The sequence below is a fragment of the Misgurnus anguillicaudatus genome, chromosome 1 (assembly GCF_027580225.2).
Source record: "Misgurnus anguillicaudatus chromosome 1, ASM2758022v2, whole genome shotgun sequence".
Taxonomy (NCBI): Eukaryota; Metazoa; Chordata; class Actinopteri; order Cypriniformes; family Cobitidae; genus Misgurnus; species Misgurnus anguillicaudatus.
Window position 1 is genome coordinate 20,922,557 of NC_073337.2, and position 23,736 is coordinate 20,946,292.

The 23,736-nt window shown below is 36.7% G+C and overlaps 1 protein-coding gene across 2 annotated transcripts; it reads left to right on the plus strand.

Annotated features, from left to right (window-relative positions):
• The first annotated feature begins 448 nt into the window (after positions 1-448).
• Positions 449-23,530, plus strand: cradd (CASP2 and RIPK1 domain containing adaptor with death domain). Of its 2 annotated transcripts, XM_073867976.1 has the most exons (3): positions 449-495; positions 628-1,020; positions 22,520-23,530. In XM_073867976.1, the coding sequence occupies exons 2-3, from the start codon at positions 711-713 to the stop codon at positions 22,813-22,815; spliced, it is 606 nt and encodes a 201-aa protein (XP_073724077.1). In that variant the 5' UTR covers positions 449-495; positions 628-710; the 3' UTR covers positions 22,816-23,530. The 2 variants fall into 2 exon arrangements, with proteins under 2 accessions (XP_073724077.1, XP_055046398.2); XM_055190423.2 differs by lacking the exon at positions 449-495 and having other exon boundaries at positions 508-1,020.
• The last annotated feature ends 206 nt before the right edge of the window (positions 23,531-23,736 follow it).

A 23,736-nucleotide genomic window follows, 5' to 3' on the forward strand; every position in this document is an offset into this window, starting at 1 on the left:
ACATGCATTTATTAAAGCTGTGCCTATTTATTCTAAGCTATAAATATTTCGAATATTTTAGATTTAAGGCCCTAGATGTGACACAATGAAATAAAAATACATGTAAAATTACATGTCCCATCAATGTTTAGTTTTTTATTTTAATAATTTATAATTGCTGTTGTTATTTAAGTCATAAATATTATTATAAAACTTACAACAAGAAAATATTTAGAGGTATAACAGAAGTGACAAGCACATTGTGGATGCCATTGAATGTCATTGCACTGTAAAACAAATTTACCTACGGGTACAATAAAAGTAACCTAATGAATATTTGGATTTACTAAATCTAGATTATATATGTTAAAACAAAATATGTATTTCACAAACAAAAAACGCATTTGTATGACTAAACACTTGCAGATACTTTCCGGAACGAAAATGGTGCCAGACATTCGTTCCGCCTGCTTTGTTTCCAGCCGGTAGAAATAAATGCGACGTGACGCGGAAAAGGTATTTGTAGTACAAACTATTATACATAAACGCAAGTTTTTATATTTTTTCATGCCTAAACTAATGTATGGTTATTTACCAACACCATAGAATGGCGAGTGAATAATTTGTTTATGTTTTCCGTTTTTCAAGAAACAAAACAATATCGTCCTGGGTGTTTGGTCAACATTCAACAGATTTCGGATTTTTTTTTACCTCGGTCATCGGGTTCAAAGATGGACCCCAAACACAAAAAGTTGCTTCGATCACTGCGGCTGTATTTAGCTGATGAGCTTTTAGTGGGTGACACGATCGTTCAGTATTTATATCAAGAGGAGATCTTAACACAAAGCCAGTTGGAGGACATTCAGAGTGAGTCATCTAACCGGGATAAAGCGTTAAAACTGCTGGATATTCTGCCCACGCGCGGGGTGACCGCTTTCCATCACTTTATCACTTCGCTAGAGAAAGAGTTTCCATGGATCAAAGACACATTATTGCAGCAGCTGTGTGAGGAAGACAGCGATCCACCTCCACCCTTTACAGGTGACGCTGAATGTGTGAGCACGGGCGCGCGCGAGAGAGCGCTAACCCTATTGAAAGTATAGCTATACTCATTCTAAAGGTGTTTATTATTTATAATGCCATTTTAAACCATCAGTTATTTATTTTTATGTACTGTGTTTTGGGTCTTATTCCAGTATTAATTAATTGTGTTCCATTGGTTCAGTTAACATCCCAACACTAAACAGAGATACTCACAGACTATAATTTTCATTTAAACCGATACCATTTCCCATTATAACAATTTATTCCATTAGAATTTCTGTGATGGTTTATATTGTTTATTTCAGCAGGGATAGTTTGAGGAAAAACTTGAGCTAAGCTGAGAAAATCTCTTTTTGGTATTTGGGGCTGTCATTAATTGGAAAACTGATTCCTTGTAAGGGAAGGTTAGGATTTGACTGCGGTCTAGTGTGGATACATGTTTGCATACATGTGAAGGCCATGAAAATCTCCTCACAAATGTTGAAAACTGATTCTTGAGTACATTTGAAATCATGATCCTCATTATTTGAAGGAATTAAGTCATCTAGTGCAGTGGTTCCCAAACTTTTTCAGCATGCGGCCCCCCTTGTGTATGGTGCATTCCTTCGCAGCCTCCCAAAGCAAATTTGTGACAAAAACGGTTCTAAACTCAACATTTTACTAAAACACATATTAAATTATACAAAAAAAGTAGTGCTTTTGGTTAGTTTTATGTTTAATTACACAGAATTCATGATAAATTAATGTATTTTATAACATGTCATAAAACTGGGCCCCCCCTGGCACCATCTCGCGCCCCCCCTGGGGGCACCGCCCCCCAGTTTGAAAACCCCTGATCTAGTGAAGTCAAGAGATTTTTGTGAGCTAGAGAATAGTAAAGGATTTATGAAAATCATATGAAAACCACCACTCCATCTGTGATTGGGGTCTATAAATAGCATTTAAGGTCTCTGTAAAAGTGAAAGCGAGACATATTTGTCAAGTATGGGACAAATGAAACGTGACACTTGAAACGTGACCTCTGCATTTAACCCATGCCAGTGAGTAGTTAACACACTGCAAGTCTTAAACACACATACACATAGGGAGTGGTAGCCTATTTTTAACTTAAAGGGATAGTTTACCCAAAAATGAAAATTCTGTCATTATTTACTCACCCTCATGTTGTTGTGAACCTGTATGAGTTTCTTTATTCTGATGAGCACATATTTTGATAAATGATGGTAAGCACACAGTTGACGGTACCCATTGACTTCTATAGTATTTGTTTTTCCTACTATGAAAGTCAGTGTGTACTGTCAACTATCATTTATCAAAATATTTCTGTCTCTATCTATAGAGACAGAGCACATTTATGTTAATTTGGAAACCACGCCCACCGGGGGGAAAACAATCCAATCGTCTCCATTGACTTTGTATTGCGAGAGGCCGCCTCCTTGTCATTTCTGACAAAAAACAGAATAATGCCTAAGCTTCTGTGTGACAAGGTGTACAGCTAACAAGCCAAAAACCCAGAAATAAGTTTTTATAAGCTGTCGAGCCGAAAAACCTAATCTTTAAGGAGAAAAAAGTGCATCGCCGACTACGTTTTCCTCTAGTGGGCGCAGTACTATTAATAGTAGTACTATGAAAAGTTGCATGTTTCCACTTTTGTGTCTTTAAATGCTCGATTTTTGAGGTTGACAGCTTATAAAAAAACTTATTTCTGTTTTTTTTTGGCTTGTTAGCTGTACACCTTGTCACACAGCAGCTTTTAGGCATTATTCTGTTTTTTGTTATAAGCCAGAAATGACAAGGAGGCAGCCTCTCGCAATACAAAGTCAATGGAGACAGATAAATTGTTTCCCCCCCAGTGGGCGTGGTTTTCAGGTTATTACACGTTGCTATAACGTCTCTATTGTGTTTAACAGAATTAGGAGGGGTGGCTCAGTGGTCCCCTCACAGCAAGAAGGTCCCCAGTTCGAGCCACGATTAGGTCAAGTGACCTTGCTATGTGGAGTTTGCATGCTCTCCCTTTGTCAGCGTGGGTTTACTATGCAAGTTATGTGAATTGGAGATGCTAAATTGGCCCACACACACAACCTGTGTATAGATCAACTGTGGATTAACTTGTGTATGATGTAAAGAAGGAAAAAAGAAAGAAAGAACAGAATTAAGAAACTCGTACAGGTTTAGAATGAGGGCAAATGATGACACAGTTTACACTATGCCTATAACTACAGTTTGATAACAAAAGTTTTCATCATAGTAATCAGGGGAATTAAAAAAGTAAAATCATTATAATAAAAATAAGGGTTACGGTTTGGGTTATGATCAGTTTTACATATTTTAAATCACTGTCATTAAACTTTTTTTGCAGGACCCTTTTTTGCATTAACCTTAAAAAGTAAAAGTTGATTCAACATAAAAAATTACTTCAATTTGTAACGCCTAAACATTAGTGAAAATAAATAATTATCTCACTTTAAGTGAAAGTAAAAAAAGTAGGTGTCACCAATTGAAGGAAGTTTTTTTTAAGTAGAGCAGCTTTCACTTTTTACAGTGTGGTTTATGTTTGATGCTCAATAACTATTATTAAAGGGGTGGTTCAATGGTATTTCAAGCATGCTGACTTATCAACACAGTTATAGAGTTGTTTCATCATGCTAAACGTAGTGTCAAAGTGTCAAAAAAGCAGTTGGGCGTGTTACAGAGCTATTATTTCTGTGCCGAATACACTTCGCCAGGGTTCGTACAAGTTTCGAAAAGTTTTTTTCGATTACAGGTCCAGCTGGCGTTTCAGGGATTTCTATACGTATCACTTCTTTATATGCGCACTTCTCCTGGAAAGCCCCGCCACCCGTCAATCAGGGAGAGACGCTAGAACTTGCAAACATCATATCACGCGACACAGCTTTAATTTCAAAACTCAACAATGGCATGAATGAAGAAGTGTGTTTTTGGATGTAAGGAGAATAAAGCCAGCCTTATGAAAACAATGGATATAGTTTATTATTAACGGGGTAGCAGCTGAGTTTTGTTTGTGTGTTTGATGCGCTGGATTTTCCCAACCGGGTCATGAGTTGCATTCGGTAAGTAAGACTTCTGTCTTATGTTGTAAATATGCACGTGCATAATATTATATAAACAACATGAACATGTAGTGAATCATAAGTTAAACAGTGTTGTATAGTGTTGCATGACTCGTACTCGCTCCTCCCGCGGTGTAACTCCTCCTTCTTCATTTTTTTGTACGTTATTGGAAAGATTTGGTAAAGCTAATCTTTCTTTTCAATTCAATTCAATTCAATTTTATTTATATAGCGCTTTTCACAAGTGTTAATTGTTGCAAAGCAGCTTTACATGAGAAGATGTAGAGGAGAACACAGAAAATCAATAGATAAATAAGAAGTAGAGAAAGCGGTTAAACCGTACAAGCGAGCATATTAATAAAGTAACGTATACTGTAAAGTGCTAAATTAAGCCAAAGTTGGCTGACTCTCCCTGGGATTAAAAACCCTCTAGGAAAAAAAACCCAATGGGAAAAAGTCCTAGAAGGACAAAAACCCTTGGGAGGAATTAATATATATTTATATATATATATATATATATATAGAAACGGTAGGGATAGGAGGCGGGTAAGCGAATTAAACTGGTTTAGCCGGTGGTCGTTGGTCGGGCATCGGCTGGTCATCACGTTGAAGGACAGCCAGTGGATCAGTGATGCAATGATCTTCACAGCAACCGGAACTGGGTCTGTTTGTCTCATGGTCCTCGTGGTTGAGGACGAGACAGGGAGAGAAAAACAGAATTCTATTAGCGTAGGGGCCGTTCACATGCAATGCAAGTGTCAAACATTATAGTGGTTCAAGTCGGCTCGGTTCCAGACAGGCTAACTATTGCGGCATAAGTATATTACCCATATGAGGTATGTGAGTGCTTTGTTCTGGACAAACTAACTACTACGGGAAATGTACATTTACTGGACATTTTATGTGAATGCTTTGTTAAAGAAGAATGTCTTAAGTTTAGATTTAAATTGATCGACTGTGTCTGATACTCGAACATTGTTTGGTAAATCATTCCAGAGCTTAGGGGCTAAGTAGGAAAAGGATCTACCACCTTTAGACACTTTTGATATTCTAGGGATAATTAAGTGACCAGAATTTTGTGAGCGCAGTTTACGTGATGGATTGTATTCTGATAGTAGTTCTTTAATATACGAAGGCGCTAGGTCATTTAAGGCTTTGTAGGTGATTAGTAATATTTTAAATTGTATACGATATTTAACTGGTAGCCAGTGTAAAGATGCCAGAATTGGACTGATGTGGTCATACTTTTTAGATCGAGTAAGCACTCTTGCGGCGGCGTTTTGAACCAGCTGTAGCTTGTTTACCTGATTTGCATGGCATCCCCCGAGTAACGAGTTACAATAGTCTATTCTAGAGGTCATAAAAGCATGTATAAGCTTTTCTGCGTCTGATGCAGACAGCATATGGCGTATTTTTGAGATATTTCTAAGATGGAAGAATGCTGTGCGGCAGATGTTGGCGATATGACTATCAAAAGATAGATTGCTGTCGAACATTACGCCTAAATTCTTAACCGTGGAAGATGGCACCACCGTGCAGCCATCTATGGGCAACTTGTAATCTGACATATTATGTTTGTAGCGATTCGGTTCAATAATAAGTATCTCTGTTTTATTGGAGTTTAGCATAAGAAAGTTTTGTGCCATCCAGTCCCTAATATCACTAATGCAGTCTGTTAGCTTAGAAAACTGGTGGGTTTCGCTAGGATGCGACGAGATGTAAAGCTGGGTATCATCCGCATAGCAGTGAAAACTTATGTTATGTTTCCTGATAATGTCTCCTAGAGGTAACATATATAACGAGAATAGGATAGGGCCTAAAACTGATCCCTGAGGTATGCCGTATTTAACGGGGGAGTGATATGACTCTTCCTCATTTACATAAACAAAGTGATATCGATTGGTTAGATACGATCTGAACCAGGCTAACGCCTGACCACTGATGCCAACATAGTTTTCTAGTCTATTGAGTAAGATTGTGTGATCTATTGTGTCAAAGGCTGCACTAAGGTCTAGTAATATAAGAATTGAGATTTCACCACGATCGGATGTTAATAGGAGGTCATTTGTAACTCTAAGCAGCGCTGTCTCTGTGCTATGGTGGGGCCTGAATCCTGATTGGAACTTTTCATATGTATTATTATTTTCTACGAATGTGCGTAGCTGGCTTGCCACTACTTTTTCTAATATTTTAGAAAGAAAAGGTAGATTTGAGATTGGTCTAAAGTTATTAAGATCTCCCTGGTCAAGGTTTTGCTTTTTAATGAGCGGTCTAATAACTGCTAGTTTGAAAGCTGTTGGAACGTATCCTAATTCTAGAGATGAGTTAAAGATATTAAGTACAGTGTCTGCCACTACATGAAATACCTCTTTTAGTAATTTTGTGGGAACGGGGTCTAGTATACAGGACGATGATTTGGATGACGTTACTAGTTTAGAGAGCTCTTCTATTGTAGTAGGATTAAATGACTTAAGATGTTCGTTTGGTAATCTAGTGGAAAATGTACTATTGGGTAGAGTGATGGCTGCTTGCATAGTTTCTATGTTTTCCCTAATAAACATAATTTTGTTAGTAAAGAAGTTCATGAAGTCGTCACTATTGTGTTGGAGTTTACTATTGGTTTCTGTTTGTTCTTTGTTTCTAGTCAGTTTCGCAACTGTGCTAAATAGAAAACAAGGGTTGTTATGATTTTCTTTAATAAGCGTACTGAGATAGGTAGATCTGGCAGTTTTAATAGCCTGTCTGTAGTGTTGAACACTCTCTTTCCATGCTGAACGCCATACCTCTAACTTTGTGCTTCGGTAGTTTCTTTCCATTTTTCTAGCTACTTTTTTAAGGGCTGCAGTATGATGGTCATACCATGGAGCTGGCGGTTTTTCTTTGATTCTCTTTTTTCGAATGGGAGCAACGGCATCCAACGTGCTAGAGCAGACGTTGTTCAGGTTTTCTATTATAATATCTAGATCTTCACGATTATCTGCTACATGTTTCATTTGGGACAGGTCTGGAAGAGTGCTAATAAAGCTATCTTTAGTGGTGGAAATTATTGTTCTGGCTAATCTGTAGCATGTTGTAGACTGAGCGGTCCTATCTAGAAGTATTGTGCATGACACAAGGCAATGGTCTGAAACGGCATCGCTCTGGGGTGATATTTCGATGTCATTAATATTGAGTCCGAGTGACAGAATTAAGTCTAGTGTGTGATTACGAGTATGCGTGGGCCCTGACACATTTTGTTTAATGCCGAGAGAATTTAGAACATCCATAAACGCACGTCCTAATGCATCTTTTGGATTATCCACATGGATATTAAAATCACCAACGATAAGAGCTTTATCTACAGTGACTGTAAGCTCAGATAGGAAGTCTGCTATTTCTTTAAGAAAATCTGTGTGGTGGCCTGGAGGCCTATATATGGTAGCTAAAATGAACGAAAGTCGTTTGTTGTTGCGATCAGTTATTTCCATATTTAACAGTATTATTTCAAACGAATTAAATTTTAGGTTGGATTTATGGTTTACTTTGAATATTTTATTGTATATTGTAGCTACACCACCCCCTCTCCCTATTAGACGAGGAACATGTTTATAATAATAGTCTTGTGGGGTGGATTCGTTTAAACTGGTGTAATCGTCTGCTTTAAGCCAGGTTTCTGTTAAACAGAGTGCATCTAAGTTTTGGTCAGTAATTATTTCATTGATAATTGGTTCTTTGTTGGTAAGTGATCTAATGTTAAGAAGGCCGAATTTTAACATTTGAGTTTCATCTGTTAATGTATTGTGTTCTAGTTTTATGTTAATAAGATTTGTGCGAGACGAGGTAAACGGTGCTCTGTATTTATTTGTTCGAGGAACAGACACAGTCGAGATGTGTTGGTGGTACTCTGTTAAAAAAGGCTCTATGTGCTGGGATATATGTGATCTTGACATGTCAAGGCAGCTAACAGACTGATGGGTAAGCCGATCTGTCTGTTTCCTGACCTGGGCCCTGGATAGTCAGACAATATCAAAAGTAAGACTATTGGTCAGATTTCTAGAGAGTATAGCACTTCCTTCCGGAGACGGATGGAGGCCATCTCTCTTTAGCAGGTCAGGTCTTCCCCGGAAATGCTTCCAATTGTCTATAAACCCTACGTTATGCTGAGGGCACCACTTTGACATCCAGCCATGAAGAGACACTAATCTACTGTAAGTTTCATCCCCCCGGTAGGCGGAGAGGGGACCAGAGCAAATTACATTGTCTGACATTGTTTTTGCAATTTCACACACCTCTTTAATAGTATCTTTGGTGATCTCCGACTGGCGGAGTCTGGTGTCATTCGTGCCGGCGTGAATAACAATCTTAGAAAACTTACGGTTAGCATTAGCCAGCACTTTAAGTTTGGATCTAATGTCAGACGCTCTGGCTCCCGGTATACAATCGACTATGGTGGCTGGTGCCTCAATGCCAACGTTCCTGAGTATAGAATCTCCAATAACCAGGGCACCTTTAACAGATGTCTCAGCCGGTGTATTGCTGAGTGGAGAAAATCTGTTTGATATTTAAACAGGAACGTGATTTGGATGCCGAATGCGACTAGGCCGCCTGACAGTCACCCAGTTAGTCAGCCGCCTTGACTCTGAAGTCGGAACCGAGCCATGTGTATTACGTTTAACACTAGGCGCACCCGAAACAGTGTTTGTAACATTAACATTAGCGGTCTTACTGTCCTCAACTAGCGTTCGGATGCGCGCTTCTAGTTCTGCAACCTTCTCCGTCAGCCTTACTACTTCAATACACTTAGCACATGTAAACCCCTCTATGCTGACGGAAGAAGCTAAACTGTACATGTGGCAAGTAGTGCAGGTTACAATGACAAGCGGAGTCTTACCGTTTTCATGCTGGGCGATGGCGTCTCCGTTCGCCAGACAGCGGTCCGTGAAGCTGCATCGAGATGGGTGCTCGCTCGTTGCGTGCCTCGGTCGTCTCCGGGTGCCTGGAGCCAGGGTGATGTGAGGCATGCTGTACACAACTCCTCCACAGCTTCCCGCTCTGGTGAGGAAAGGTCTGAAAAACATACATCGGATGAGTCCGCCATTAGATCGAAAAAGGCAGATTTACAGTAAACAGACAGTGAGCAAGTGCTAACTTCAACCGGCACGTTTGTTTATGCTAGTGGGCTATATGCTAGCACTAGGTGTTTACTAGTGATAGATCGTTTTACTTATTAATACTGTTCAAAAAATCGTCACGGTAAAGTATTCCTAAGATAAACTAGTACGTTATATTATATAGATAGGAACGAGATAGTAAGAAAATAGGATTTAGATTATGAACTCGACGGAGCTCCAATGCACGGAGCAGCGTTTCCTCGTTTGCTAATGCTACCGGGCTATATGCTAATACTGGGTGTTTAAATCGTTTCACTTATTGAAACTGTTGAATAATCGTCACGGTAAGGTATTCCTAAGATGAACTAGTAAGTTATATTATATAGATAGGAACAAGATAGTAAGAAAGTAAGATTTATAAATCTGATTAAACTAAAGACTCTTCAGAGATATAAAGGATGTAATACTACTCTATAGGTACTCCAGATTAACATCAGAAATGCAGAAACAGCGTGTGTGAGCTTTAAAAGAAGTATTAAAAAACTATTTATTCTGAACAAAATAGCTGAATTTACTAATAACTAAAATACAATGTCAGAAATAAAGGTGCAAAATTAGTCACTGGGATGGTACCCTTTAATAATTCGGCAGATGTGTTCCTTTGCGGTACTAGTATGTACATTTAAGGTAGTGAAGAGCGGGGTTAGTTGTCACACTGTTTATAACTCCAACACTAGAGGCTTTATCTCAAAAATTAAATAGCCACTTTGTGTGACGACCTTTTCTGTGGTCGACTTTGTGTTCACATGTGGTCAAGATCGTTCTAAACTGATGTTAGCACAATTTTCTTTTCTTTTTTTTTGGTTAAAAAGTTAAAAATGCACTTTACATTTTATGCAATCTTTGTTAGGTATGAATGTTAAAACAATATTATTTTGCACAAAATAGCGAAGACAATAACGTGTCTTTTGATACTTTAGCCATCTTGCTATGTTGAGCTAACCCTGAGATTTAGCGTACATTAGCACAGATGTCAGTTTGGGGCAAGTCATCACATGCTTTTCACACTAGAAATAATTAAAATCAAATAATCACAAACGTAGGTGACGTGCAGTGTGTAAAGTTTAGCAGCATCTAATGGTGAGGTTGCGAATTGCAACCAGCGGCGTAGTCCATTGCTCACCCCTTGCGTTTGAAACACATAAGCTGTGTCCCAATTCAGGGGCTGCGACCTTCTAAGGGCGTATTTTAAGACCGATTGCGTCACAGCAGCGCGACTTCAGGCTGGTAAGGCCGTCCCAATTCGAAGGATGCTTAGAATGAAGCCTCAAAATGCGTCCTCATTTCTCCGCGCTGTTAAGGATAGAACGAATGGATCCTTAACAGCCGAGGATATCCCAAGATTCATTGCGCGCCTGCAACGGCGGCTGGATATTATAAAATAAACAATTAAAACCTACATTAAATAAAAGTGTGTATTTATCAAAAAAGTTTGTCACTGTTTTAGTATTATAAGTTATGTTTTGTGTTAATATTATTATTTTTATGATGCATATATTTCTAAGGTTGATTAATTAAATGTAATATACTGTTGAATAGTTTAATCTACATCAACGTGTCATATTTTCTAAACTAAAATAATATTTTTCTGATTTCATATTTATTTTAATAAGTCAGAAACGTTTCCGCTATGTCCTGCTAACAGGCGCAGCAGGTGACGCCAATTATGGGTCATCCGAAGGTTAGACCGTCTCATTTCAGTTCTCTTCGCGGATTTCTGAGGCTGCCACCTTGAAAGACCGAGTGCTCATATTTAAGGTCGCATGCTTATAAGGTCGCAGCCCCTGAATTGGGACACAGCTATAGAGAAGCTACGGTAGCCGCAACCGGACAAACATGTCATCGTCGGAGACAACTTAGTAAAAAAAATGTCCGTTAAAGGCTTCTGATGAAAAATGGCGGCACAAAATGGCGACTTCCATGTAAGGGGACCCTCGGTGTATGTAGATAAAAAGTTCTCGTTCTAAGGTAATAAACACACAACAGTTCATTATAAAAGGTCTTTATACATCACTGAAAATATAGTTTTGTATATTATTTTGCATTTCTGTCAAGAGATCCTTCTAAAAATTACACAGTGCACCTTTAAGTAGTGTTCTTTTTTAGATAATCTAGTGTGGCAATTTGCTAGCCTGGCCCGCCCTCCTACGTTCTTCCGCTTAATTTTCATTTCGCTTCAGAACAACGTCTGGGACTGCTGTGTAGAGTTTCGTTTTCTCCGGCAAAAATCTGCAGGTCCAATCAGCGAACAGCGGGGAGTGGCTAAGAATGCAGACGTTGAGGTCGTGCGCCAGACTGAGTGACATACGTCACGACCAAACGTTAGCGATTGGTTATGGCAGATTCAGAGTGACTCTGGGTAGATCCAATAGTTTTAAACTTCAACAGAGGACCCTCCTTAACGGAAGTAACGCTTTGCAATGGAGCGTGGCCAGACTCTCTGTACAAATGAAATTAATGTACGAGAGTCTGGTTGCACCAGGCTAGCAATTTGCCCCATCAGCGGGTAATCTTCACCACATGTGAACACGAAGTTGACTAGAGAAAAGGTATTCACACAAAGTGGCCATTTAATTTTTGAGATAGAGCCTTTAGTGTTGGAGTTATGAATAGTGTGACAACTTACCCCGCTCTTCCCTACCTTAAATGTACATACTGGTACCACAAAGGAACAAATCTGCACCATTCTTAAAGAGTACCATCCCAGTGACTGATTTTGCACCTTTATTTCTGACATTGTATTTTAATTATTGGTAAATTCGGCTATTTTGTTCAGAATAAATCGTGTCTTTAGTATTAATTTCATTTTTAATAAAAAAAACATTACATTTGAATACTTCTTTCAATAATAGTTACTGAGCATTAAATATAAACAACACTGTAAGTGAACATTCTCTATTCAACAGTCTACAACTTCGTAAATGAGATATGAAAATTTAATGAATACAAATTATGTGCCCAAGACTTCTTTCATTTGGTATGAGATTTATATCATTGTGATGTATGGTGCTCAGTAAATGTTAGACAGTGTGAAAAGTGTGACAACTTACCCCGCTCCCCCCAACTACAATGGACTTTTTAGGTACAAAGGTGTACTCCCGACCCAGTGACAGCTTTTGTACCTCTTTCCTGAGGGTGTAGATATTGACTATAAGTGTTTAAATATCATCATTATTAGTCATTTAAAGACATTCAGCACAACACAAAGCATTCAGGTCAGTATAGTATATTATGTTACTGTTACATCACGTTAATTCCCTGTTTCACCTTATTTCATTTGCCTAATAAAAATAAAATCATAAATTTTTTTTAGAAGTGGCACTGTTATGAAACCAAGACTATAATTTAAAGGTGGTCCCATTACATTTTGGCCCATTACAAATGACAAGTGCATTAATTTTCGTTCCTCTAATGCCCAACTTGAAACCCTCTGTTACTTACTCTATAATTCAAGCGCAGGACTTGAAACAAATGTACGTAAAACAAATTTCCATACGATTTGGACTTTGAAAACCAACACATTTGCATATACACACAGTACAAAGTGAAAGTTGGATCTACTTAAACAAATAACTTTAATTGGTAAGTTTTGCAAACGTAAATTTTTCACAAAGTTTTAAAAAACTTAAATATTTAGGTGTTACCTATTTAAGTAATTTTTTAAAGGGGTACAGTCTGTAATTTAACATTTACATGCAAACCATCAGCCTCCACAAAGATGTTTTATAGTCAAAGATGTGAACGAAACAGAACGAAAGGGTGCAGCAGGCATGTATTTTCAAATCCAAAGTCAGCTGCTGTTTTGCTGAAAGAGGACTTATTATGTATTTTGTGTTTTTCAGATCACCCACTAACAACCCTCAGATTTACAGTCACATTATCCCCTTTATATAGTGTTTACTTGCTGTACCAACCAAATCCCAAAACACCTTTTAAAAAAACCAAACCCCTTTCCTCAGATGTAAAAAGAAAAACAGAGTGAGAGAGAGGTAAAAAAAGGCTGAAGTTGTGTTTTGAATCTCTCAAGGCTGGGCCGGCTTGGTACGCTGCCCTGGATTTCCATGAAAGCTGCATTAATTCTTGGCACAGGCGCTGCACTCTCGCCGAGCATCCTCCTTTCTAGGAAAAATATAATCAAAGCCGTTTGTTGGCCGCTCTCCCTCTCCCTCCTGTCTCCAGTTACTGAACTAAAGATTTTATTGACTCACTGTGGTTCAGATAGTGATAAATTGGGGGATGGGGGCGGGGTTAGAGAAAGTGAGAAAGGAAATAAAAGAATTAGGGAGGGGGAAGCGAGCCCACGGATTTCTAGGAAGTCGAGGACAAGCGTTACTCTGAGCAAACATTCTTCGCACTTACTGTAGGTCCTCGCTTTAATTTAAGACTTAATGGGATCGTCCCGTCTGAGGCCTTTTACGGACACGAGCGATCACGGCAATTTGTTTTTCATTTACGCTTTTATATTCGTTCCCCATGAATTTGAATCTTGACAAATGATGTCATTTTGTTGGCATGGAAACGTGTTTTTCTAGCTCGCTTTTAATCTCCATGACAGGCCTGGAAACTGCATAGTCACGGGGACGTTAATAAAGACACGTGTTGGGGTTCTGTTTAACAAAGCACAATCCTTAACAAGCCTATTTGCGCAGATAGGCATCTTATTACTTACTTTACTGATTCTGCATTAGTCAAGTAAGGACATGACTTCCCCGTTTGTCAAGCCAATTTGCACTTGTGTATGTCATGTTTATTTGCATGATTAAATATGGGATGCTGGCTTTAAGTAAAGCCATGCAAATTTCTCTTAAACTTAGAAAAAACATGTTGTAAGAGTGATCGCACTTAAAGCAGTAGTTTCTGAATTTTAAGTTTACAAGAATTTTAAGTTGTTTAAAATATGCAGAATTTTGGTCAACTCATCATATATTTTTGTGTAAATCAACTTGCTTTTATAAGTTATGTAAACTTTTCACAATCCTTAAAATAACTTAAAATAGTTGGTTTAATTGACTAAATTAAATATATATATTAGGTATTATTTTATACTACATATTATATGCAGCATTATAAATATCGCAACCAGGTTTCCTAAAGTTAACCTATTCTATAACTAGTCATCTTTAGGAAACCTGGTTGCGATATTTATAATGCTGCATATAATATGTAGTATAAAATATTACCTAATATATGTAAAAAAAAAAATATATATATATATATACCTAATATATATATATATATCTATCTATCTATCTATCTATCTATCTATCTATCTATCTATCTATCTATATCAGGTATTATTTTATACTACATATTATATGGAGCATTATAAATATCGCAAACAGGTTATAGAATGATGACTAGTTATAGAATAGGTTAACTTAAGCTTCCATCACTGTTCAAAAAAGGTGAACTTAAAATAGTTGGTTTAATTGACTAAATTAAATATATATATCAGGTATTATTTTATACTACATATTATATGCAGCATTATAAATATCGCAAACAGGTTTCCTAAAGATGACTAGTTATAGAATAGGTTAACTTAAGCTTGCATCACTTTATTGTTTATTTATAAAACAAGCAAAAAACAACAACACATAGATTACCTAGGAAACCAAAACATTTGTTATTTTCAACGAGGCATTTGCAAGAGATCAGTTTAGCAACTAGTCAGACCATTAAAAAAACGAAACCGGAAGTAAGGTTCGGATCCAGACGTGCATCACGTGCGTCCGATGAAACCGTCTATAGTAGTGAATAGGTTTATAAATGATTTAGTGAAAATAAACTAAGCAATGGTAAGCTAATAGTAATGATTTATAAGGTGACCTGTTTCATGGAAAATTACATCATTTGACCTCAACAAAAAATTTGTTAAGTTACATTATTATTATTATTATTATTTTTAACGGAGATAGTGAGAAGCAAAAGTAACTGATCGCAGCTTTAAAAAGACCCATATATGTAATCAATCTGAACAGTAACACGTGTCCAGATTTTAGCGTCATTTATTTGCACAGCTGTATTTACTACACAGTTGTACTATATCATCGGGTCAATCTCCTATAAGTTAATAGAAGCACTCTATAATGCCTGACAGCTGCCGATTCATCTAAGAGGCTCTGTTTTGAATGTTTGCTTTTACGATGTAAACCAACGTCACCGGCACAGGCTACGAAAGAGTTTAAGCAGATATCCAGAACATCTTTTCATTCTGACAGCTTATTGCAGTAAACCCTGCATTTACAATCTTGTTTCTTAATAGCACATCATTCTAATGTATTCTATTTGACCGCATTACTTCCAGACTTAATTTGTATAGTTTAGCCAAACCTTATATCTGGTTCTTACAGAGAAACCTTTAAGTTTTGGTGGGGCTTGCCACCTAGGTCACTATATGAATTGTTATTGTACGGCAAGAAAAGAAAGGAAAATGTCTATTGTAGTGTTTCAGCATGCTGTTTTTGGTGTAGATAGCAAAGCAATTTTAATATTTAGATAAACTATTCCTTTAAATTCAAAAGTTAAATGCAAAGTCTGAGGTGTACAGAGACTTTGCTTTGAAAGCCATTGCAGTTCTGTGCATTTGTTTTTGTTGGAACATCACATTTGTTTTCCTCCTCCCTCTTCCACACCCATCTCTGGTACAGTCTGATTTCCAGGAACGTTGGCTTGAGGAGAGCCTTCCTGTCAAAATGTGGAAGCTTTGAGCAGCGCCGGGCCGTTCCAGCTGGTCCATAAAATCTGATTCCTGAACATGCTGCATCTATTAGGGATTTTATTTAGCTGCTCGGAATATAAAAAAAAGAAAGAAAGCTAAAGCTTAGTGTAATGATGGAGAGAGATGTGATATGTTGATGGGAGGTTAGGTCGTGTCTTTACCGCACCCAAAAATGTCAACTTAAACCTGTATGACTTTCTTTTTTTGTAGTCCATGTTGTTTTTTACAATATAGGAAAAGTCAGTGTTTACATTTCAGTTAAGACAAACTCAGATCAGTTGTATATATGCAAAGCCAAGGATTATAGGATCTTTTAAGGGCACAGGAGCAATGACATTATCAGTATTTGAAGAGTTTGGTTCCAAAACGCGATAAACACCATTTTTGAAAAAAAAAGAGTAACTGCCAAAATCAGTATTATATCAGGTCAGTAGTTAAAAGTAAATTCTTAATTTCACGCAAAATCCAGTATCCGCAGTGTTATTCTGTCATCTTTTCTCCCTTTTTTCCCAAAATGCAATAAACGCCACTCCCCCTTTTTTACAGAACGCAATAAATCCGCTCCAGATATTACAGCGCACCATTCACGCAATGTAAACAAACAATGGCGGCGCGTTGAGTACACAGAGTCCTAGTTTTCCTCATCTACTTTGTACTTCGTGATCAACAAACAAAACAAAATAATACTTTAATTGCATTGATAAACCTGTGATGGTTTTCTGTGATGGGAAAGAAACGTAAGCCATCAACATCTAATAATTTCCGCGAGAGGCACTCGGGAGACGGGTGCTTGTTCTCCCGACAGCATCAAGTTTCTCATGCTAACACATTGATCCCAGGGGATCTTATGAAAAACTTTCCATTATTTTACTCAAAGTCAACGAAAATCGAGCAGGACCAAAACATTTTACAGCTGATCGCTGTGAAAAATGCTAAGCGACAAGTATATCCGCAGCCATGACAGTGTTCTTAATATGACAAAGTAAGTGTTTTGATTAATGCCATTAATGTTTATTTTTTTAATCAGTGTGTACAACTGTTCAACTAAATGAATATAAAATGGCAAAGATGAATGCACATTTGATTCAATAGATTTCTAGCATTTTGAAAAAAAATGTCATGGATTTATTGCATTTTGTGGAAAAAAGAATTCGTTTTTATAATAAATCTTTGAAAACCAAGTTATGGATTTGAATTTTTTATGTTTTTATAACCTAAAGATGCTATGTGAAAGTTTGTAACAGAAAATAGTGGTTTTCATCTTGTCACTTTCTTGGTATAGAAAACCGAAATTTGTCAAAATGGATTTATTGCGTTTTGGAACCAAACTCTTCATTTCCTAGGCTTTCATTTCAACAAAGAGGATCAGTTTTGCGTCTTTAATTGTTATTGTTGTTTGATATATCATTCTCCATTGGAACATTTTTAGCCACTTTGCAAAAAAAAAAAAACATTTAAAGGATGCATCTGTCTTTAAAAAGCTGTAACTTATAAAATAAAGTTGAATTAGCTTAATTTATTTTAACCTAATTTTATAAGTTACAGCAACTGATTACTAGTCAGCCTTGAAAAAGGTATGTGGTTGCAATCAATTTATTTAAGCTACATTTAAACAAAAGTTTTTTGTTTTGTTGTTTTTCTATTTTTTTTTAAATGTAGCTTAAATAAATCGATTGCAACCACTTACCTTAAAACATTGAGTAAATTAAATGAATCATTTTTTTCAGTGAAGGTAAAAATTCAAGTTGATTATACTTTAAAAAAGTAAGTAAAAAAATTGATACCTAAAGAGTATTAAATCCAGTTTCTCCATAATAACGTTCCATATCAATATGCAGTATTTAGTTGTCAATGTCTGGGTTTCCTTTCCACAAACAAGGGAGGTTTTCAAAGATTGATTCATTTTGAACTAAATCTAATTGTAATTTAAAGGGGATATTTCATAAATGATCTCTGCACTAAATGGCAGTACTGTGGTATTATCCCCTTCTGACATCACAAGGGGAGGTAAATATCAATGACCTATTTTTTCACATGCTTGCAGAGATTGGTTTACCAAAACTAAGTTACTGGGTTGATCTTTATCACATTTTCTACAAGACCCAGTTATAGCACTTAAACTTTTACAACTAGTCAGATTTTCATGATATGGCCCCTTAATGTCATTGTAGTTATTCAATCTGCAGTATTTTCAGCGTCGAGCAAATCCAGTTTATCCAAGTCCGGAACAGAAAAATGTGTTATGTATTTAAATGCATTATATAACAAATGAAACATTTGATAATAATAAAACATAAGCAGATACTTAATAAATATTTGAAGAGCTCAGTTGCAAACCCCTCTATAAGTGCGTCTGACATGTTTTCTTGTAAATTAGCTTTTTTTGAGGCTCTTATGTTTAGGTTCAGTAATTTCACTTTAATGGAAATGAAATGTTAGTCAGTCTTATTGTCACAAATGTCACTTTAGTCATTTCCTCAAAAGTCTTTCTCTGCAAAAATCTCCAGTTTAAAGTCACTCTTCATTCTCCTTTCTAAATAAATAGTCAATATCCTAATATTTTCTGCCTAGAAACCAGTATATTTTTGAATAGCCTGAGGCCTGGATTAAACAGATTTTAAACGTATTTGATGAGCGTATAATAAGTGAGGACAGCATTCGGTCAGATTTCATTATCTGATTTTTGACGCAAGTGGCGTTTAGCGGCTTTGGCGTCTGAGCTGTTCACTTTTTAATGTATTTTTCAACAATGAGCCCTGGATATGATGTTCTGGGCATGTTTATTCCTGTGTGATTCACATGATCTATCTACACATCCAGCACCTGTACTGAGTTTACAACCAGAATGTCCTCAATGAACCCTGGTCTGCTGCTTTCCCCCTCAGTAGGAAACTGGACATTGTACTATTCATGACAATGTGATGGTACATAATATACATTCAAAGTCTACAGATTCATGTGACTGTGTTGAATATATTTTTTGTGAACGGATGCCTGTTTGTTAAGTTCAGAATGAACCGAACTAACTAACGAAAACACTGCGCACTTTAAATTGAGATAAACAAGCCACTGACGTCACGCTTGGTGAGAAGCAGGGTTTATTGGGAGATTTCGTGGAATTTTCCCTAGAGGCCACGTGTGGGTGGTTCACCCTCCCCAAAATTTATGAATTTGCTTTCCTAGAGAGAGAGAGATTGAACGGGTTTAGGAAATTTAAATGAGCACACATGCTATAAATACGCTTGTTTGCTTATGTCTGTGTGCTTTTATTGACTTTTATTTGTAGTGCTTAAAATTTACAGTTTCCTTTTATAAGGATGTTTAATTTTGTAAACATTTCTGGCTGTTAAATGAATGTACGCATTAAGGATAGACTAAATATACTGTATTTTATAGCCTCCCAGTGTCTTGAGTATATAGAGCACTGTCGCCCTCAGATTTAGGGTTCTGAATTTGTAACGTTCTTTAAAGTGTGTGCACTCTGTTCCCTCCAACAGCCTAGAGTGTACACATGGAAATTGATGCTGGAATGCTTGATCCTATAAAAAAGAAACAATTCCCAGAAAAGTCAAGCATTTCGCCGAAACGCAGGGAATGTTTTTTGCAGGGAACACTGTTTTTTTCTATTACCTTCTTTCTTTCTATCCATCTTTCTTTCATTCTTTTATACTTATCCCTTCCTTTCTCTTTTGCACACGTTGTTGACATGTATTCAAATTGATAAAATCAAATAAATAGGCACATTTTATTGTCGAATATGTCTTTAATGCCTGGTATCATTTATAATTTCACTGTACTTTATTCATTTTTATGAACTAATTTTTAATCTTTATTCGTTATTTGTATTGTTAATATAATACAAAGCCCTCTAAGTGCGTCTGACATGTTTTCTTGTAAACAAGAATTTTTTTATCAGGCTCTTGTGTTTAGGTTCAGTAATTTCACTTTAATTGCAATAAAAAGGTTATTAGTCAGTCATTGAAATGCGTTATTTTCACAAATGTCATCGTTTTTTTTGCTGTAAAACCCTCCAAGTATGTGCAAAAATCTCCACTTCTAAAAACGTCACTGTTTTTTTCCTAAATAAAGGAAAAATGCACAAAAATGTGTTCAATATCCTTATATATTCTATAAACCTCCTTTAACCGGAACCCTGTGAAAAAAACACTGTGATGTACGAGTGTCATTTATTCAGTTTATTCAATTATTTTGCACACTTCCGAGGACTTTGCTAAGAAATTGTTGTGCTGTTTAACGGATTTCAGTATTTCTGAATGGCCTGAGGCTGGGATTAAGTGGATTTGAAGTGAAAGTATTTGATAAAGGTATAATATGTGCCGAGCGCATTTTATTGACGGAGGCGCAACCTTCTGATCTCTCTGGTGAAGTCAATACAGAAGTGATTTAAACTGCAGTTCATCGACTGGCCACTAGAGGATGGCTCCAAAAGGGAGTCAATTCTCATAGACCTCCATGTTAAAATAGCCGTCTTTAGAGCAGGTACAAAAATAGTTTTTGGTCTATAGCTAATTTTGCTCTTCATGACAACTGTGGGTGTGAATATTTTTTAAATTTGATTAAATTATATTAAGCCTTAAAGTTCTGCATAATTAAGGCCACCTCACCTTCACCCACGTCCCGCCTCTTACCCATTTTTAGATATTCGCGAGTGACGCGAGACCAAGATGGCGGTGTGATAATTTGTTTTGATAATTTTCACATATTTTGATTAAAATTTTACTCTTTTCATTTTTGTTAAATGCCTTTCATCTGTTTACCCCATTTTGTTGTAAATGTTTCTCCTCTATATACCACCATACTCATGTGCCTTTATTCAGATTAAGTATTACCACAGATTTGCTCTGTTATTCGCTTCCCAGTCTCACAAGGCTTCGTATATAGTCACATATATAGTTTCAATATAGTCAAGTAAATTTTTTATTCTTTTTTCGATTTCTGAAGATCGTTTTTTACTACCCAGTCTCACGGAGGTTCGTAATATATAGTCAAGTAAATTTTTGATTATTTTTTTGTGATATTATCACGAATTTCCGCAGTTTTTTGTGATCGTATAACGAATTCCTGTTTTCGTGTGATTATCACGTATTGGTTACTCAACAGCTTTTTCCTATTTTTAAACCATTGTCGCTTTGGTTTAGGGTTAGATTTGGTGCTTGCATTAGAATGTCACTTTATGTATTGGTTTATACAATTTTTTATATGTCGCCTGGCGTTAGGGTTAGAGTTGGGTTTGGGTAAGGATGTCATTTTATGTGAAAATAATTCTAAAACGAAGCGACAATGGTAAGAAAATAGGACAAAACAGTTGAGTAACCAATACGTGATAATCACACAAAGACATGAATTCGTTATACAATCATGAAAAAACGCGTAAATTTGTGATAATAGCACAAAAAAAGAATCAAAAAATTATGTGACTATATAACGAAATTTGCGTGGGACTGGGCTGGTTATTCCCCTGTTGGCTGTTTATCAATCTGTCCTGTTTGCTAAACCCGCACTAGCTGTTTAAAATCCTCTTTGTGATGTTTATTATTGCTGATGGTTGGGCCACCTCGACACACTAATCTCTTTTGTCTCTGAGGTCTACAAGCCCTTTCAAAGGTGAAAGACGTTTCATTTAAATCTTACATGTAGGAATTACGTTTCCTAGTATTTAAGCGTCTTTAACAGTTTGATTTGAAATAAATAAGAATATCAATAAATAGCGGAAAAAGCAGGATTCTCAAACACTCCCCCGATTTGTATTTGTTCGGACTGAAAGATAGACCCACCACCTATTTATACTATTGGTAAAGTTTTGCATTGTCAGTTTGGTCGGGACACAGCATTTTTTTAATGTGAACATAAGTGTCCCAGTCGAACAGCTTTACTCTTGTTTAAATAGCCACTGAAGGTGTGTTAGATAAAAGGACATTGAAAACAAACTGCGTGCTTGTGGATGTCCTGTCCTAGATATAGAGAGTTGTTATTCTCATGGCCACTCCTGTCACCTCACCGCAGAAATCAATGGGCGTCCTTGATTTTGTGAAGAATTTGGGAACACTCAAAACAAACTCTCAAACTGACCTTTGCTCCATTCATCCCCACTGCACAAATAAAGGACATCTTTATTCTCGTCGGACAAAAACAATGACGTGTCTTTATTGCAAAGCAGGCAGAAAAGATTGGATGTTCATGTCACCACCTCAAAACATTTCTTAAGGTCTGTTAATGATTTCTGGGCCACTGGTGACACCAAATAAAAAAGCAAAAAATTTGTTTTGAACTTTTCCAAACACTCCCCCTGTTTTTGATTGGTTATGCAAACTAATAGCCCCGCCCCAAATGTACGGGCTAATGAGGGTAATCAAGAACCATTTACTGAAAACATTGTAAAACATTCATATACAATAATTTTAATGAAACATTAAATCATTTATTTTTATTATCTGTTTAGTACCGTACTGCATGAATTGAAATGCGCTTGTGTAATGCAGAACAGGCTGTATGACTTATTTTTCAATAATAATTCACTTCGTCCTTGTTTTCAGTTCAGTGTGGCGTTCCTGACCACATCCTTCCGACGGTTCCAACCACGCAGCATCTGAACCGTTTGGCTGAATGTCTCGGTCCCGAGTGGAAGTCTGTCCTCCTGGATCTGGGCCTTTCTTCTGCAGATCTTTATCGCTGCTGTGCTGACCACCCCTTTGCTGTTCAAAGCCAAGTGCTGACGGGTCTGGTGATGTGGACACAGAGGAACGGAAGAAAGGCCACGGTACAGCGGCTGCTCCAGAGCCTGCAGACCGCAGATGTTCCTCCATCTGTCCTTCAACAGGTGTTCGTGTGACACAACATTTTCGGTTGTGATATCGTAAACCTTACCGCCGGAAAACTTTTTGACACAAAGGCACCAAAGGAAAAAACACGTGTCTTTGTGCATCTCTGTATATTTTGGTATCAAACAGTAGGATTCTTATCAATGATAATAGTGAAAAAGTGGTTGTTGGACACCTATTTTTTTACATCCCGTGTTTATAGCCTTGTCTTAATTGTTGTGTTTTTAATGTTAAAGGTGCAATGTATAACTTTTAAAATGATCTCTTGACAGAAATGCAATATAATATACACAACTATCAGTGGTGTATAAAGACCTTACTTAATGAACTGTATTGTTTTTATTACCCTTTTTATATACCCAGCAGGTCTCTTTACATAAAAGTCACCGCCATGTTTCTACAGTAGCCCTAAACGGATAAACCGTTCTATAGAACATGTTTTGTCCCTGGGTCAATGACGTGACGTTAATTATTTTTGTCCACGTATGGTTCAATTAAATATAAAAGAGCTAAAATTTCTAAATAAATTTGCAGATTACTTGCATACATTCTCTTTTGAGGACCAAGTCTAAAATTTCTGGTTTTATTTCATTTTGAAAGAATATTTGGGGGATAATTGCAAAAATGTCAATGTTGTGTAAGCGGTCTGTGTCAATTGGTGTAACTAGTATTTTTTTTATAAAAATAAAAATATATTCATAAAAAATGTGGAATAAAATATAATCATGTAGTTTTAAATATTACAAATATTACAAAAATGCTTTAAAATTTACATTTTAGAAATACCTAATAAAATTATATTTAAATTTTTTTTTTTTTTTTTTTTGGTGATGATTACACTTCATGCCATCAAGGTGGATAATTTATTTCATATTTCTCATTCTTTGGCACAATTGGCAAGTCCATTCAGTCTTAAGCTAACCTTCATAAAA